This window comes from Tachyglossus aculeatus, chromosome 2 (assembly GCF_015852505.1).
Source record: "Tachyglossus aculeatus isolate mTacAcu1 chromosome 2, mTacAcu1.pri, whole genome shotgun sequence".
Lineage (NCBI taxonomy): Eukaryota > Metazoa > Chordata > Mammalia > Monotremata > Tachyglossidae > Tachyglossus > Tachyglossus aculeatus.
Window position 1 is genome coordinate 112,641,685 of NC_052067.1, and position 19,551 is coordinate 112,661,235.

Below are 19,551 nucleotides of genomic sequence, written 5' to 3' on the forward strand. Positions count from 1 at the left end.
ACATGTTCTCAGTGGGGCATGGAGTACAATGAGCATTTAGGCACATTATGCTCATACTAGAATTAGATTTATAGATTCTGTAGATATAAAATTCTCTAAAAGAAAAATGTAATACCATATCATTGGGAATGAATTTCAATATCCTAAACATAATTTGTGCAAGTTGATTTTTCCTCATTAAAATTTCCTCTAAAACCCTTGGCTAATGTTCTTGGAAAAGATCTTGCTTCTAAACATTACCTATTAGCAATATTAAACTTGGATGACCTCATTTTAATTACAGTTTACAAAGGGAAGCAAGATGCTTTCATTGCTGAAGAAAACAAACCATTTTCTAGAGATTTCTTTTGTTCTTTAGCTTTTATTGTTTCAAATGATTGGTCTATTTAATCTTTCTGTATTTAGGAATTAGAGAGATACATATTTTCAAAATAATAAAGTACTATGGAAATCATTAAATGAAACAAAAATAAACATACATAAATACTGTGCATTTGTTTCTTCACAATATGAAAATAACCTTTCCTTCAGTTGTCTAAATTACAGATCAGATCTTAGTAATGGCTAATGCTGAAAACCTTCTAGCCCATCAAAGCCTTCAGGGCTTCCAGATAACTTTGCCCAGTTAAGTATTTCTTGTTAAAAAAAAAAAATCAGTTGCAGTGCAAGTGGAAGAAGCAGCATGGCTCAGTGGAAAGAGCACGGGCTTTGGAGTCAGAGGTCATGGGTTCAGATCCTGGCTCCACCAACTGTCAGCTGTGTGACTTTGGGCAAGTCACTTAACTTCTCTGTGCCTCAGTTACCTTATCTGTAAAATGCGGATTAAAACTGTGAGGCCCCTGTGGGACAACCTGATCACCTTGTAACCTCCCCAGTGCTTAGAACAGTGCTTTGCACACAGTAAGCACTTAACGAATACCATCATTATTATTATTATTATTATTATTAAGTTTCCACTGAAAACAAATTTATAGGAAAAACTATCATGGCACACCAAGATCCAATGATTCATAAAAGTATTTTTAATTCTGTGATCACAGAGCATAACTCATTTTTCTCCCTTTTTGTATTTATTACTCAAATTTGGTAATGGTAAGTGGATCAACATATTTAATATTCAATATGTGATAAAAATTTTAATATTGATTCTAGGAATTAGAGGGTGTTAAGTCTTGTCTTATGCTGTCGAGTCGTCTGCGACCCATAGCGATACCAAGGACACTTCTCCTCGAATGCCCCACCTCCATCTGTAATTGTTCTAGTAGTGTATCCATAGAGTTCATTCATGTTTAAAATAATAATTTAAAAGCTGTTTCTTCTTGAGATCATATACCTTACAAAATTAGGCTTTGGGAAGGAGAGTATTGCAATATAGAATTATCAACATTAAATTTGAATTATTGTGTAGTGACTTAAGAAGTCATATAGCCTTATCCATTTACAACTCTTATGAAGTCAGAATTTTGAGCATGTTGAAGGAATCCTCCGTGGAAAATGATAGACGAGCCTTGGTTCTGTTTCTTTTGAGGACTGGAAATCAACACAGGGCATGGATTGTGGGCAGGGAATGCGGCTGTTAGATGATTATATTTTACTCTCCCAAGCACTTAGTGCAGTGCCCTGCTTATAGTAAGCATTCAATAAATATGATTGATCGATAAGTTGATAGTAGTGGGTAGTGTAGCCTGAGCACTCTTCTCACTTTCTTCCCTGCCCATTATGCACTTGGTGAAGGCTAGAAGGCAACAAGCAATTGGGCAGTCAGGATTGCAGCACATTGGGAAGCACATGGAAGATTTCTATTAGCAGAACCCATTTCCAATCTGACTGACTGCAGCTTTGTGCCGATGCCATTTTCTAGTGCTGTCAGCCACTAGCCACTCTGATCTTTTCCATGCACATTTGCCAGCTACTATTTAAGATTCCTCCTGATCCTGTTTATCCCGCATAACACCCTAGATGGTTCTTTCTTTGAAAAGCACCCCAAATGACATAGACCCAACAGACACTGCCACACTCCCTTCTTTAAAATGCTTAGGTAGGCTTTATCTAAAGAAGATGGTATTGTGCTGGTATCAGTATTAGAGTTAACAGTCTCAAGTACTGGGTGTAGTGCACTGCTCTAGGAGTTGGAAAACTGTATGTTTATAGGCACATGCATAGAAATAAATAAAAGTGTTATTTATTTAATGGGTGCAGATGTTACATAATTTCTATTACTACCTTCCCACCTCCATCCTGTCATGTTGATGTTATCCAAAACTCTGGGAAGTATTATCTGTAGTAGCTCAAGTTATTTGACCTAATACCCTGAATTAAACATGGTTCTTATTATAGTTTCAGATTGAGATCACTATTCCCTGTAACTCAAAAAAGCAGTACAGGGGAGGCTAGAGGGGACAGTAAAGATGCTTCTTTCATTATTTTGAAACTACGTTGTAATTTTTTTCTTTAAAAGAATGTTTAAGGAAAAAACTCTTTCCTTTGGTCTTTCAATTTAGTACCCCATTCATTTAGCATTTCTAGGACATTATTGCCCTGAATTCTTTCTCATAGGCCAGCAGTTGGAATATTTTTCAGCCATCACCACGGATACCCACCAAACTAATATCCCATGAAAGCCTACCTAATTCGTATTCCATGGAAGCCTTCAACTAAATGTGATAACTCTAATAGTTCTCCTCCAACACCTTGCTATCAACTCAGTTGCTAACATAGAATGTATGAGATCATTTATTAACACCTGATTTCAAATTACCCATAAACATGTTCTTACTGTTAGGGTTCAACTTACAGCCTCAGTTTTCTAACAACGATTTGGAGAGAGTAGACAAAATAGCATTTATGGGAACAATTCAATATGGCAACTTCTTTTATTTGTTGGATTTTACATTTTAAAATTCAGGAAACCATGACTCACAAAAAGTTTTACTTGGTATTGGGTACTAAAGCTTTTTCTTACTGGGAACTTAAGCAAACCCTGAGAAGATTTTATTTTTCCACTTTCAGATAAGCAGTCTCTGAAATTTGAAATCAGTGTAATATGCAAATGAAAAATATATGAAAAAACAATTGTTAGTGCAAAGGGGTTCAAATTACAAAAATAATCATACTAATTATAATGAACAGTCCTCATTTCCTTCCATTCTATTTTTCAAACTTCCTATGGACAATGAAATCTTGGAAATATATTGAAGCTACTTAGTCCTAAGGATCTGTTTCAGTAAGTGAATATATTCAGTCAAAGGATAAATGAATTTAGGGGAAGGGGAAAAAAGACCTAATATTTTAAAATTAGTTATTTATGAAATATTTACTATGCAGGTCTTTTCTTTTATTAAGTGTCTCTGTGTTACTGATATACTTTGCTGGATAAACTTGTAAAACCTATAGTTTTTTCAGAGTGCAATGGATTGATTTGAAGAGATTTAGCAAACAAGAGAACCTTTGTCATTAGGTCAGCTGCAGGGAGAAATGCCATGTATGAATGTACAGTAGAGGGAGTTCTGTGAAAGATCTAGTATCTTTCTCTCAAAAAAGCCCCTAATTGAATATACAAGGAGTATTCAGTCTTTTTTGGCAACTCTTCACATCAGTCTGGATGCCATAAAAAGTACTGGTTCTATAATTTGTTCACTTGCAAGGTCACAAATACTTAGACATGACTTGCATTCCCTGTTTTAAACATTTGAACTTTCCATATATTTTGGAAGTATTTGCCTTCCAAAATTTTGCATTTTATTGTTTGGATGCAGTTTCTGTGCTTGAGATGTGTCTACTAATAAGGATGAAAATTAAGTATAATAATCAGATTGAACCATATGTGTAGTTCTTGTTTTGAATAATGGCAGAATTAGAAGGGAAGTCTGAGGAAAGATCACTCTGAACTGTTTTCTTTCATTCAAGCACGACATGGTTGATGGCCTTAAATAGTATTTCAGCAATGAGGATGTCAGGATCCTGGCAGATGTGATGTATTTATGATTAGAAATGAGTATTATTAAATAATTCACTTTTTTAATATGCCAAAATTAGGTCACTTCCCCCCTCCTCCACAGATACTCAATCTTAATATCTAACTAATGAAACAACATAAACAGTGTCATCCATCAGTTACTAACAGAGAATGCCAGTTATGACAGCCTCATTGTTTACTTTAGAAGGTAATTGGTGACCGTAATCATTTAATTGTTCTAAGTCCATAATTACATGCCAGCATTTTCCGATTTAATTAAAATATACAAATCTGAAGATTAAGGGAATTTTTGAATTATTAATCATTTCTCCATTAGGAAATCTTGTTGCTCTGCAGGAGATTTGTCCAGTGTACAACTATACGTATTTTTTTCCTTCTCTTTCACAGACAGACAATTTCCCCGCAGAGCCCAATTACATGGGCAGCAGGCAGCAGTTTGTTCAAAGGTAAGGCCTATTAAATAACTTTCTCAGCTTCCCCATTTGCATTCTTGTCAAAATTGCTTTACTAGGACTACAGTTCAGATTGAAGGCAGTAAAGAAACCACTCTCTTTTCTTCTTTGTCTCCTATGTATTTCAGTAGCTCCACATTCAAGGACCCAGAAAGAGCTAGTTTGAGGGACAGCGGACATGGGGACAGCGATCAGGCTGACAGTGACCAAGACACTAACAAAGGCTCCTGCTGTGACATGTCTGTTAGGGAGGCACTCAAGATGAAAACTGCTTCGACTAAAAGCCAACCACTCGAACAAGGTGAGTCAAACCTCCAGTTCCTACAAGTAAAGTATAAGCCATGATTCAAGACTTATGAGTGCTGCAGTTGCAGTGGCTAGCAATTGTAATGCCATTGGTGGTGTATCGAAGGAAACAGCAAATCTTGCAGGTGTTCCTGAACAGTACCCACTGCTCCATGCATGTCTGAATAACAGTATAAAGCTAAACAGTAGTAATCATACTCATTTATCTTCTTAGGGAGTATGTCTTCCAAATAAGCACTTTTCCAAAATAATCAGTTTCACCTTATCGCCCATGGGCATTTCTAGACGTGTGTCACGTGTTGTCTTTATGTCAGCATAGTTATGGATTATCCTAAATTCCGTAGTTTTGAAAAAAATACTTTTTTAATATTGTTGACTGTGACACTGCAGGAATCCAGCATTGCATCCTCAAGAGCTTCAGAGGGGAGAGCAAACTCCCTTTGCCCTGTCCCTGATTTCGGATTGAGGAATTCTCACCTGTTCTAGCTGGAATAATTGGTTAATGCTCCTATTCTGCTGTGCAATTTATTAATTGTGACCCTGAGTGTGCAGTGTCACGATAATGCTTGGAATCACAGGAACGGCTTCCATGCCCAGTGCTGAATCACCACCAGTATAGCCCAGCCAACTGCACCCTGAACCATCCCAGGTGCTAGTGGGGCAATACCTGCAACGGATACTTCCTAATGTTCATGTCCAAGGCATAGTGGAGACATATGGTCCTCCCCTTGTGAAGGCCTGTGGCCCATCCTTTATCAGATGTATTATAGATAACTTGTTTTCCCTTTTTCCAATTTGAAATAGTTTAGCTGAAGTCAAGGGAGTACAGAACTTATTTGGTCATGCGGAGGAAATAATTGAAAGAGATTTTGGCCGCATTGTTCAATGTATGTTGTGGACATCGGCTTAAATGTTCATATTAGGAAGGTCAAGCATTGAGTTAGCGTGATATTCAACATGGTAATTTTATTTATATACAAAAAACAACAACTGTCTACAAGTTCCATAAAATATTGATTAATACCCTAGCAGTGTTTTATAAGCAGACTTTAAGAAAATTGAGCACGATCCTTTTTCTAAAAAATGTCTCTAGAGGGGACTCTTTACTTATTTTGATAACTTCTACTTTAAAGAAACTATACATTTCCTTATTATTCCAGCCAAACAGAATTTAGAGGGCACTGTGGGGATTAGTTTGGCCACATGAATATTTTTAGACATATAAAAAGGTAAGATTACATTAGTTTGTGGATTTGTGAAGCTGGTAGTGGCAAAAATATGTAATAAAATCGGTCTCATGGTGTTTAAGAATGTTTAAAAATTGATTAATTAAATCTTTTTTAATGAGAGGCTATATTTATAATTAAGTAGAAATTCATAATAAACCATTTTATTAATTGCTGATTAATTTGGAACCATATTTTTCTCTACAGCACAGTCTGATCTGAAGCATATTCATCAGCAAATATATGCTGTAGTTCATTTTTCTGATCATGTTGAGATTGCAGTATAATTTTTGCTGTGTAGAGCATTTAACATGATGCATTGTAATTATTCCATAGGTTTTTGAGACTTGACCTCCCATAAGGCCTTTTTTTGAAAGTAATAAATGCCAGAATGATTACATTTTTATGACCTTGTACCGTAGTAACTCTGTGCTTATATTTGGACATTGATCTGTATAAAGGTGCAGATTTCAACCTTGTTTTATTTTTAAAAAGCTATTTGAACACTGATCAAAGTTTTTAGTTCTTGCACAGGTAACTAAGAACAACATCTGCAGATGTTTATATGGAAAACGATCCCAGGGACTGAAGTAGGTTATGTGTTGGGCCACATGAAATGATTGGATTTTTGTCAAAGACTAAATTGGTGGAATTTGAACGTTTGTGCACAGACTGTATCAAAATGGGTTATATTTTCCAGTAAATAATGAAAAAAAATAACTAGCAAGCAGATTCTGTTTTTAAAGCTTACATTTGTAAAATTGCATAGAGTTAGTTAAAAGTTTGCATTCATCATCACATCTGGTCGAGGAGTCTATTCATCACAAAACAACTCATGCAAACAGGTCACGTTAATTCTTCTCCAAACATAAATTGAACTGTAGATATAAAGACAAGGACAAGCAAAGATGCACTGTGAGGATGGAAAAGGAAAATATGTAATTTTGAGCTAGAAAACTAAAAAACTGCATCTCAAATTATGCTGCAAAGAATGTCAAAAAATCAATATTATTTATTGAGCTTCTGTGTTCAAAGTGCTGTACTAAACTCATGAGAGCATACCTGATTTCTGCCTGCCCTAAAGGAGTTTTCAATCGAAGAAATAATAATAGCCATCATTTTTGGTGAACTTGAGAAAAAATTAGTGGTGACTGGACAGATAGCTGAGCATTTTATCCCAGCTAAGGCTGAAATATATGTCACATTTATTCATTTAAAAGCATTTCCTTATAGACAAGAAGTGTGTCTTGTGTTTCTTTTCTACTTCGTAGTCCTTAATAATAATCATAAGATATAGTTATCAAAGAGTTGCTCTGTGTCAAGCACTGTTCTAAGCGCTGGGGTAGATACAAGTTAATCAGATCAGAAACAGATCAGACTACAACACTTATGATATACATCCTTGTAATTTATTAATTTATATTTATATTAATGTCTCTATCCCCCCTCTAGACTGTAAGCTCATTGTGGGCTGGGAATGTGTCTGTTTATTGTTATACTGTACTCTCCCAAGCACTTAGTACAGTGCTTTGCACACAGTATGTGCTCAATAAATGCAGTTGAAAGAATGAATAAATGAAAGTTGGAAGGAGAACAGGTATTGAATCCCCATTTTATAGTTCAGGAAACTGAGTCACAGAGAAGTGAAGTGACCTGCCCAAGGTCACGCAGCCAGCAAGTGTCAGAGCTGGAATTAGAACCCAGGTCCCCTATCTCCAAGACCCATGCTCTTTCATCTAGGCTGCCCTGCTTCCCAGTACTGTGTATAGCATTCAGAAGGCATTCAGGAAATACCACTACTTCAAGGGTTATTATAGGCCTATCTATAAGTATTGTGTCAAATTTAATGAATAGAGTAGAAAAAAACATGCTTTGGGGTTCCTTGGACTTGGTTGCTGATGGAAAATAAATGAGGATTGTAGGGTGGAGATAGCATACCAAGTAAATATGGTATTGAAGGAAAAAATTGAATCTGAAAGAAAATATATAAATGATTTGTCCCGTGCCAATATATGAGAAAATATCCGAGAACCGGTGAAAGATCTTTTATTCAAACTAGAAAAGTGACCACTATAGCAAATGTTACTTTTACACTTTCCTCTGTCCAAATCTTCCTTGACTTTTTGCCTACCTTAGATACTGAGGACCACTGTCTTCTCCTGGAATCATTATCTAACTTTGTCTTCTCCAACATTGCTCTCCTCTGCCTCTCTACTGATCCTTTTCAGTCCCTTTTACTGAGTATTCCTCTGCGTCCCTCCTCCTAACTGTCAGGTGGTTGGTCGTTTAAGACTCAAATCTGAGTCCCCGTCTATTCTCACACCCTTGGAGAACTCATCCAACTCTGATGGCTTCAAATACCATGTCTGTATGGATGACTCCAAAATGTAGCTCACTAGCCCTGACCTCTCTGTTTTTCTGCAGTCTCTCACAGATATCTACCTCCAGGTCATCTCAATTTGGATATACTGCCAGCATCTCATGCTTAACATATTCCCATCTTCCTTCCAAATCTTTTCCTTCAGCTAACTCTCCTTTGACATCACTGTCCTCTCCATTTCTGAAGCTTGCAATTTTGGCATTATATCCTTGACTCTCTTTCAGTACTCATATTCAGTCTGTCACAAAATCCTGTTGCCTCAACCTTCACATTTCCAAAATCTGCCACATCCTCCTCTACTGAACGACTAATCCAGGCACATCCCAGCTTGAATACACAGTAGTCTTCTCATTGATCTGCCAGCTTCATCTTTCCAGTCTCTCACCTCTCCAGTTCATACTTCACTCTCTGACCAGGTCATTTTTCTAAAGCTTTGTTTGCCCATATTTCCCCAGTCCTAAAGATGATCTCCATCTCTGCACCAAGGAGAAACTCCTGACCACTCCATCAACTGTCTCTGTCTGTCTCTGTCTCTGTCTCTCTCTCTCTCTCTCTCCCTCCTAATAATTCAGTTTCTTTTCCTTCTGTGTTCCAGTTTGCATTCTGGGTTTCTCTCAAACTCATCTTCTTCCTGTACCTAGATTTCCCCTTTCCTTTCACATCCACCAGACAGACCACTTCTCTCCCCACCTTCAAGCCTTTTCTAAAATAATATTGCCTCCAAGAAGCCTCCCTGATTAAGCTTTCTTTCCCACTTCATTAAACCCTCCTACTTCAATTTCAGAACTCCTCATCACTAAGCACCTGAGCACTCACTCCACCCTGCACCTCAAAGTACATTTATACCTTTCCTTATATTTTTTATCGCTTACCTTTATCTGTAATATATTTTAGTGTCTGCTTCCCCCACTAGATTGTAAACTTACTGTGCTCTGGTATTAATAATGATGGTGGTATTTGTGAAGCACTTATTATGTACTGAGTACTGTACTAAGCACTGTTTTAGATACAAGATAAGTGCTGGGGTGGATACAAAGTAATCAGGTTGTCCCACCTGGGGCTCACAGTCTTAATCCCCATTTTACAGATGAGGGAACTGAGGCGCAGAGAAGTCAAGTGACTTGCCCAAAGTCACACAGCTGATCAGTGGTGGAGCCGGGATCAGAACCCATGACCTCTGACTCCCAAACCCGGGCTCTTCCCACTATGACACACTAATGTGGATGGTGAAGCCATATGAGAGAAATTCTAAGGCTCAGTTTTTGTTGAATCTTTCCCTTAAACTGTTGCTGCATAAATAATAGTTATTGAAATGATTATCCCAATTGCCTATGTTATTGTAATCCCCCTGCTTTCCTTGATGTTGGACATGTGACCCAGATTGGGATTTCTTATTGTCTCCTGGATTATGCATTAGAGAGACCTCCTATGAACTAAAATAGTGGTACCCAGATTGTCCACTTGCAGTATTAATAGTTTCTATTATCTCTGTAAACTCAGAATGGGTCACGCATCTCTCATCTCTTTAGTCCCAGATCTCAAAACTGAGTAGGAATCAAGGGGTTTGTGGGTGCTTTCCTAACTTCAGTAATTTAGTGAAGTCATGGAACTCCTTTCTATATTTCTTTCTTCCCTTCTTTTTCTTATCCTCACACTCATCCTTATTACATTGATGGGAATTACAAGAGAAATGTTTTTTTTCATGTTCTGTGGGAAGAAAAGGAAAAACATCGTGTCAAATAAGCATATAACATATACATAAATGCACAAAACATAGTAATTAGTGATATTCAGGGTGCAGCAAAATAGTGAGGGTTTTAATAAAAATTTAGAAGGCTGGGAAGGACTCCAAGAACACAAGCTGGTATTTAGAGGAAGAAGTCACTATCAGATATGGAGAATTCACATGGGGTTGATCGGAATCTGGATTTACTGGCATTTTTCTGTTCCTCAGAGTCTTCCGATTTAGATGTTTACAGTTTTATTGAATTGTTTCTTGATTACTGTCATTCATTTAGGCATTTTTTACAGTCTTCCCTGCTAGTCTGATTTACTTGTAAATTGTAAACTATTAGGACAGATGCCAAGGAGATTGACCAATCATACTGTTTCACCAAGCATCTTTTTGCTTCCTTCAAAGGCAGAGAACTGTGTTGGATGGAACATTGGTTTAATCCAGTGTGGCATTTTTATTCTTCCGGTCAAAATGTTTGATAAAAGGAGCTTCCAATCAACCACTACTATTTATTGGCCAGGCTTAGCTTCCCTGCTGTTTTCTCCAGATTTAACATTTCTTGAAAGCTAATTATACCAGTCAGACCTGATGACTAGGGTTAAGTGGGGTGAAGACTTGTGACCTGTGAATTGAAAAGGCAACTTTTCTGCTTGGTGCTAATCCTGTCAGAATGTTGACCTCACACTTTCATTTGAAAGGGAATCATTTCATTTGAAATGTACATAGCCATCTGAAATCTCTCACAATTAGTTCTCATATGTGCTGACCTTAGGAATCTGGAATTCTACATTACTGATTGGAATCAATCAATCAACCAATGGTACTGAGTGCTTACTGTGTCCAGAGAACTTGGGAGAGTACAATAGAGTTGGTAGACATGTTCCTTGACCACCACCATCATCATCATCAATCGTATTTATTGAGCGCTTACTATGTGCAGAGCACTGTACTAAGCACTTGGGAAGTACAAATTGGCAACATATAGAGACAGTCCCTACCCAACAGTGGGCTCACAGTCTAAAAGGGGGAGACAGAGAACAAAACCAAACATACTAACAAAATAAAATAGAATAGATATGTACAAGTAAAATAAATAAATAAATAGAGTAATGAATATGTTCAAACATATATACATATATACAGGTGCTGTGGGGAAGGGAAGTAGGTAAGATGGGGGGATGGAGAGGAGGACGAGGGGGAGAGGAAGGAAGGGGCTCAGTCTGGGAAGGCCTCCTGGAGGAGGTGAGCTCTCAGTAGGGCCTTGAAGGGAGGAAGAGAGCTAGCTTGGCAGATGGGCAGAGGGAGGGCATTCCAGGCCGGGGGGATGATGTGGGGAAGGGAAGGAGGTAAGATGGGGGGGATGGAGAGGAGGATGAGGGGGAGAGGAAGGAAGGGGCTCAGTCTGGGAAGGCCTCCTGGAGGAGGTGAGCTCTCAGTAGGGCCTTGAAGGGAGGAAGAGAGCCAGCTTGGCAGATGGGCAGAGGGAGGGCATTCCAGGCCCGGGGGATGACGTGGGCCAGGGGTCGATGGCGGGACAGGCGAGAACGAGGTACGGTGAGGAGATTAGTGGCGGAGGAGCGGAGGGTGCGGGCTGGGCTGTAGAAGGAGAGAAGGGAGGTGAGGTAGCAGGGGGCAAGGTGATGGACAGCCTTGAAGCCCAGGGTGAGGAGTTTCTGCCTGATGTGCAGATTGATTGGTAGCCACTGGAGATTTTTGAGGAGGGGAGTAATATGCCCAGAGCATTTCTGGACAAAGATAATCTGGGCAGCAGCATGAAGTATGGATTGAAGTGGAGAGAGACACGAGGATGGGAGATCAGAGAGAAGGCTGATGCAGTAGTCCAGATGGGATTGGATGAGAGCTTGAATGAGCGGGGTAGCGGTATGGATGGAGAGGAAAGGGCGGATCTTGGCAACGTTGCGGAGCTGAGACCGGCAGGTTTTGATGACGGCTTGGATGTGAGGGGTGAATGAGAGAGCGGAGTCCAGGATGACACCAGGGTTGCGGGCTTGTGAGACGGGAAGGATGGTAGTGCCATCAACAGAGATGGGAAAGTCAGCGAGAGGGCAAGGTTTGGGAGGGAAGACAAGGAGTTCAGTCTTGGGCATGTTGAGCTTTAGGTGGCGGGCAGACATCCAGATGGAGATGTCCTAAAGGCAGGAGGAGATGCGAGCCTGGAAGGAGGGGGAGAGAGCCGGGGCAGAGATGTAGATCTGGGTGTCATCAGCATAGAGATGATAGTTGAAGCCATGGGAGCGAATGAGCTCACCAAGGGAGTGCGCGTAGATTGAGAACAGAAGGGGACCAAGCACTGAACCTTGGGGAACCCCCACAGTAAGAGGATGAGAGGGGGAGGAGGAGCCTGCAAAAGAGACTGAGAATGAACGACCGGAGAGGTAAGAGGAGAACCAGGAGAGGACGGAGTCTGTGAAGCCAGGGTCAGATAGCGTGTTGAGGAGAAGGGGGTGGTCCACAGTGTTGAAGGCAGCTGAGAGGTCGAGGAGGATTAGGACAGAGTATGAGCCGTTGGATTTGGCAAGCGGGAGGTCATTGGTGACCTTTGAGAGGGCAGTTTCCTTGGAATGTAGGGGACGGAAGCCAGACTGGAGGGGATCGAGGAGAGAGTTGTTGTTGAGGAATTCTAGGCAGTACGTGTAGACAACTCGTTCAAGGAGTTTGGAAAGGAATGGTAGGAGGGATATGGGGCGATAACTAGAAGGTGAGGTGGGGTCAAGAGAGGGTTTTTTTAGGATGGGAGAGACATGGGCATGTTTGAAGGCAGAGGGGAAGGAACCAGTGGAGAGTGAGCGGTTGAAGATGGAAGTTAAGGAGGGGAGAAGGGATGGAGCGAGAGATTTCATGAGATGAGAGGGAGCTCGGGGGGTCGCGTAACCACAAGTTACAATGTAATTTTAATATAAATAGATAAGTTATAGATATGTGCGTAAATGCTATGGCGCTGAGGATGGGGTGAATTTCAGATTCCCAAAGGGTACAGATTGAAATGCATAGGTGACACAGAAGGAAGAGGAAGTGGGGAAAAGAAGACTTAACCCCCATTTTAGTGTCTGCTTCCCCCACTAGACTGTAAACTTACTGTGCTCTGGTAATAATAATGATGGTGGTATTTGTGAAGCACTTATTATGTACTGAGTATTGTACTAAGCACTGTTTTAGATACAAGATAAGTGCTGGGGTGGATACGAGACCTTAATAAGGCTTTCAAGGTGGGGAGAGTTGTGGTCTGGCATATATAGAGGGGTAGGGAGTTCTAGACGAGAGGGAGGACGTGAGAAAGTGGTCAGTGGCAAGATAGATGAGATGAAGTCACAGTGAGCAAGCTGGCACTAAAGGAGTGAAGTGTGTGGGCTAGTCTGTACCTTTCCCCCTTGTTACAAAACAGTAGCAGAGCACTGTAATAAGCCTTGGAAGAGTACTTAGAGAAGCAGCATGGTTTAGTTGAAAGAGCACAGGATTGGGAGTCAGAGGTCATAGGTTCTAACCCCAGATCTGCCACTTGTCAGATGTGTAACTTTGGGAAAACCACTTCACTTCTCTGTGCCTCAGTTCCCACATCTGTAAAATGGGGATTAAGACTGTGAGCCCCATGTGGGACAACCTGATTACCCTGTATCGTTTAGATAAGTTCTGGGCATGTAGTAATCACTTAACAAATACCATCATTATCATTAGTATTATTATGGTGGAATCAGTACATGTAATCCCTGCCCTCGTGGAGTTACAATCTAGCAGGAGAGACAGGCACTAAAGAACATTATGGTTAGGGGGAAGTAATAGAGTGTAAAGGTATGTTCATACATGCTATTGGGACCATATAAAGTAAGACAGAAAACAATTTATAGAGCACAGCTTCTGGTCCTGAAATCTTACAGTGATATCACTCCCCATATATACTACCACAAGGAGCAAACCTCAAAACCTTTGGAGTTTTAGGAAGTTGTACCAGGGACCTGAACCTGCAGGCACTCACAATCAGGTTGTATGTTGAGGCCTCTCAGGTTAAGGAATTTGAAGGTGCAGTTCTTGAGGACATAGGACTTCACCATGATCTTCCCAACTTTTTCTCATCATCACAGTATTATTATCCTCTATCACTGATGCCCTCATCCCCAGTAATACACCACTTCATTCAGTCAGTCAGTCATATTTATTGAGAATGGGAAGAAGTGAGTGCAGATCACTGTACTAAGTGCTTGGAAAGTACAATTCGGCAACAGATAGAGACAGTCCCTACCCAACAATGGGCTCACAGTCTAGAAGGGCGAGACAGACAACAAAACAAAACAAGTAGACAGGTGATCTTCATCTCACTTCTATCCAACCTCACAATGCCACCTCGATCAACCTTTTCCTACAGAACTGTCTGAATGAAACCAGTGGAACCCCTGTTGTATCACGAACAAACTCCACCTTTAGGCAGATTATTCTCCCCCTTGCTGCCACCAAAACTTGGTTTTCACGTAATGACATGGTCTCACCTGCTATTCTTTGCAGAGCTAGCCTCACCTCTCCCACTCCTCACTGCTCCTCACCACGATGCCACTTTTTCACCAACCCAACATCTGCTTGCATCACCTTCTCTCCCTGTGAAATCAACATCATTTTCCCCTGTTTCTCCCTAAAATTGTTAGTTGCAAGATCTGTTGTCTCTCTAGTCCCACCTCCAGTTTTCTCTTCTCCTTCCTTACACTGATCTTCAAGGACTTCAAAGTTCATGTGAACAATTCTGATGACCCTCAATGCCCACTTTCTTAGAACTCCCCAAGTCCACTAAACCCACCCGTCTTGCTCCTCCCAGCCTCATCCATTCACCAGTCAGTCACTCAATCATATTTGTTGAGCGCCTACTGTCTAGAGAACACTCTACTTGGCTTTTTGGAGACTGCAGTATAACAATATAACAGATACATTCCCTGCCCACAGTTTGGACACAAACTAGATAAATCATCACTGATCATTATGCCATCTCAGTCTCACCAGCTCTGAATTACTGCTTTCTAATCACCTCCTAACCTGGCTTCTTTTCGACTTCCTTTTTTCTGCAAAACGGTCCTCTCTAGACCTTCAGCTCTGTCCTCTCCACTGAACTCTTGGCAGCCTTGTTCCCTCTTTCAATTCCTCACCACCAATCCCCAGCCAGGAATTACCTCAATAATACACTTCTTCCCATTTTGCACTACTTCCATGGAGCAGTCTTGGAAGAAATCCAGATCTTATGCCAATTTTTGCCACTTTAACATTATCTTTACTTGCTGTAACTCTGCCTTCTCTTCTGGTCATATATACTACCTCTCCTCCCTCTTTGACTCCCATTCTCATCTGACTGCACCAATTACACCAAATCTGAAAGTCCCTAAGCCCTCAGTGATCCCACCTTATCAGTATCTGGTTTCTTATGACTTTGTAAAGTTGTTCATTGGGAAAATTTAAACTATCAGGAATGAACTCCACCAAATCTCTTCATCAACCCAGCTTTCTCCCACCCTGTTTGTCTTCACTTTTCTACCACCACAACATATTTTGCACAGTTTCTCTCAAGCCAATATACTCATTGTGCTTCATTCTCATCCCTCATCAGTAAACTTCTCCCTTCAACTCCAGAAGATTTCTGCTTTCCCCGTCTTCAAAGTCTTTATTAAAGCACACCTCCAGGAAGCCTTCTTCAATTAATTTCCCATCTCTCTACACTCAACCTCCCCAACTGCTACATTGGAATTTCCAATTTACTCAAGCATTTGGGTACACATATTCCACCCCAGCACTTATGAATACAATCACACACACACACACACACACACACACACACACACACACACACACACACATGTTCACTCTATTACTTCTTCTGACCTTTAATTTGTTTGTGTCTGCTTTCCTGCTAGATTTTAAGCTCCTGAGGGCAGTGTTTCTATTTGCTAATACTATTGTATGTTACCAAGCCTTTAATGTAGTGTTATGAACACAGTTGTTACTCAACTAATCAAACAATCAGTTTTATCTTTTGAGTGATTTCTGTGTACAGAGCACTGTATTAAGCATTTGGGAGAGACCACCCCCTTCTCCTCAACACGTTATCTGACCTTGGCTTCACAGACTCCGTCCTCTCCTGGTTCTCCTCTTATCTCTCCGGTCGTTCTTTCTCAGTCTCTTTTGCAGGCTCCTCCTCCCCCTCCCATCCTCTTACTGTGGGGGTTCCCCAAGGTTCAGTGCTTGGTCCCCTTCTGTTCTCAATATACACTCACTCCCTTGGTGACCTCATTCGCTCCCACGGCTTCAACTATCATCTCTACGCTGATGACACCCAGATCTACATCTCTGCCCCTGCTCTCTCCCCCTCCCTCCAGGCTCGCATCTCCTCCTGCCTTCAGGACATCTCCATCTGGATGTCCGCTCGCGACCTAAAGCTCAACATGTCAAAGACTGAGCTCCTTGTCTTCCCTCCCAAACCTTGTCCTCTCCCTGACTTTCCCATCTCTGTTGACGGCACTACCATCCTTCCCGTCTCACAAGCCCGCAACCTTGGTGTCATCCTCGACTCCGCTCTCTCATTCACCCCTCACATCCAAGCCGTCACCAAAACCTGCCGGTCTCAGCTCCGCAACATTGCCAAGATCCGCCCTTTCCTCTCCATCCAAACTGCTACCCTGCTAATTCAAGCTCTCATCCTATCCCGTCTGGACTACTGCACTAGCCTTCTCTCTGATCTCCCATCCTCGTGTCTCTCTCCACTTCAATCCATACTTCATGCTGCTGCCCGGATTATCTTTGAACAGAAACGCTCTGGACATATTACTCCCCTCCTCAAAAACCTCCAATGGCTACCGATCAATCTGCGCATCAGGCAGAAACTCCTCACCCTGGGCTTCAAGGCTCTCCATCACCTTGCCCCCTCCTACCTCACCTCCCTTCTCTCCTTCTACTGCCCAGCCCGCACCCTCCGCTCCTCCACCACTAATCTCCTCACTGTACCTTGCTCTCGCCTGTCCCGCCATCGACCCCCGGCCCACGTCATCCCCCGGGCCTGGAATGCCCTCCCTCTGCCCATCCGCCAAGCTAGCTCTCTTCCTCCCTTCAAGGCCCTGCTGAGAGCTCACCTCCTCCAGGAGGCCTTCCCAGACTGAGCCCCTTCTTTCCTCTCCCCCTCGTCCCCCTCTCCATCCCCCCATCTTACCTCCTTCCCTTCCCCACAGCACCTGTATATATGTATATATGGTTGTACATATTTATTACTCTATTTATTTATTTATTTATTTATTTTACTTGTACATTTCTATCCTACTTATTTTATTTTGTTGGTATGTTTGGTTCTGTTCTCTGTCTCCCCCTTTTAGACTGTGAGCCCACTGTTGGGCAGGGACTGTCTCTATGTGATGCCAATTTGTACTTCCCAAGCGCTTAGTACAGTGCTCTGCACATAGTAAGCGCTCAATAAATACGATTGATTGATTGATTGATTGAATATATAGATTAATTGATTCTGGAGAATATCAATAAATCACTGGTATTTATGTTAAAAACAGAGCTCATCTTCTCACTTAAAACCTGTCCTGCACGTGTCTTTCCCCTCTGTGGATAACACCACTATCTCCTATGCTTTCCAAGTCTGTAACTATGGCATTATCCTCAACTCTTTGCTCTCATCCACTCTATATATTTAATCTGCCACCAACATTGCTAAAATCTGTCCTTTCATCTCCATCTAAACTGCTACCAGGCTGATCCAAGCATTTACTGTATCCTGCCTAGACTACTTCAAAAGCCTCTTCATTGACCTGCCCGCTGTCTCTCCATACTCCAGTCCATACTTCACCCTGCTGCCCAGATTATTTTTCTAAACAGTGTTCAGTTCATGTCTCTCCACTTCTTAAGAACCTCCAGTAGTTACTCATCCATCTCTACATCAATCAAAAACTCCTTACTATCGGCTTTAAAACATTTGGTCAGCTTGCCCTCTCCTACCTTATGTCATTGATTTCCTCCTACAATCCAGTCTGCACACTTTGGTCCTGTAACACCAACTTACTCACTGTACTTTGATCAATCAATCTTATTCATTAAGTACTTTGCATGTGCAGAGCATTGAACTAAGTGCCTGGGAGAATATAATAGAACATAATTGGTAGACATGTTCCCTGCCCAATCATTCAATCAATCAACCATAATTATTGAGTACTTACTGTGTGCAGAACACTTTAAGTACCTAGGAGATTACAGTATAGCAATGTAACAGAGTTGGTAAACACACAAGGACCTTATCCCATCTTCCTCGCCACCAACCCTTTGCCCATGTTCTACCTCTGGTCTGGAATTCCCTCCCTCTACATGTAAAACAGAACACCACTCTCTCAACCTTCAAAGCCTAATTAAAATAACATCTCCAAGAAGCTTTCCCTGATTAAGTCCTCTTTTCCCCTAATAATAATAATGATGGCATTTATTAAGCACTTACTATGTGCAAAGCACTGTTCGAAACACCGGGGAGGTTACAAGGTGATTAGGTTGTCCCACGGGGGGCTCACAGTCTTAATTCCCATTTTACAGATGAGGTAACTGAGGCACAGAGAAGTTAAGTTACTTGCGCAAAGTCACACAACTGACAATTGGCAGAGCTGGGATTTGAACCTCTGACCTCTGACTCCAAAGCCCGTGTTCTTTCCACTGAGCCACGCTGTTTCCCCTACTCATTCTCTCTTATGCATTGCCTATGCACTGTGTGTACTATACCCTTGAAACATTTGATAATCACCTTGCCCTCAGCCCCACAGCTTGATCTTATAATTTATTTTATTATCTGTACACCCTTCTAGACTGTAACCACCTTGCTACAATCTGTTGTCATCTCCTAAAACCTTGGTACCGTGCTCTGTAGATAGTAAGTCCTCAATAAATATAATCAATAAATTGATTGTAATGGAGCACTTAACTGTGTACAGGTTATTTTATAAGCTCTTAGAAGAATACCGTAGAGTAGGCAGAAATGATCTCTGTCTCAAGTAGTTTACAGACTAGTGAGGAAAACACACTCAAGTAAATTAAAGGTAGGGAAAGAGTATAAGTTTTGTGGAGGTAAGTTTGGAATGAGTATCAAAGGGCTTAGAGGGTATGGACTCAAGTGCATAGGTGATTCAGAAGGATGGGGAGATAAAAGTTTAATCAGAGAAAGCTTCTTTGTGGAATTATGATTTTTAAAGGGTTTGAAGAACGAGTAGGGGAAGCAGAGTGGTTCAGTTAGAAAAAGTCACAGGTGATTTGGAAGAGTGAAGAGTATGGTTAGTATGGAGGAAGAAAAGAGAATAAATAAGGAAGAAGGAAACAGCTGGTTGGAAGGTCTTGAAGCCAGCATTTGGGAGTTTGAGAAGAGGTTGATGTACATATTTAAAACCTTTAGTTTAAAAACTACCACAGAGTAGTTTTTTTGGCTTGTTAGGTGATAAAATCCTTTTTCCCATTTCAAT

At 41.0% G+C, this 19,551-nt stretch overlaps 1 protein-coding gene across 1 annotated transcript in view; it reads left to right on the forward strand.

Moving 5' to 3' along the window:
- PCDH17 (protocadherin 17) overlaps nucleotides 1-19,551 on the forward strand; it is a 154,160-nt gene that overhangs the window by 42,039 nt on the left and 92,570 nt on the right. Inside the window, exons 3-4 of the mRNA XM_038768348.1 lie at nucleotides 4,364-4,422; nucleotides 4,557-4,729. Coding sequence (XP_038624276.1) covers nucleotides 4,364-4,422; nucleotides 4,557-4,729 — 232 coding nt within the window. The remainder of the gene's footprint in view (nucleotides 1-4,363; nucleotides 4,423-4,556; nucleotides 4,730-19,551) is intronic.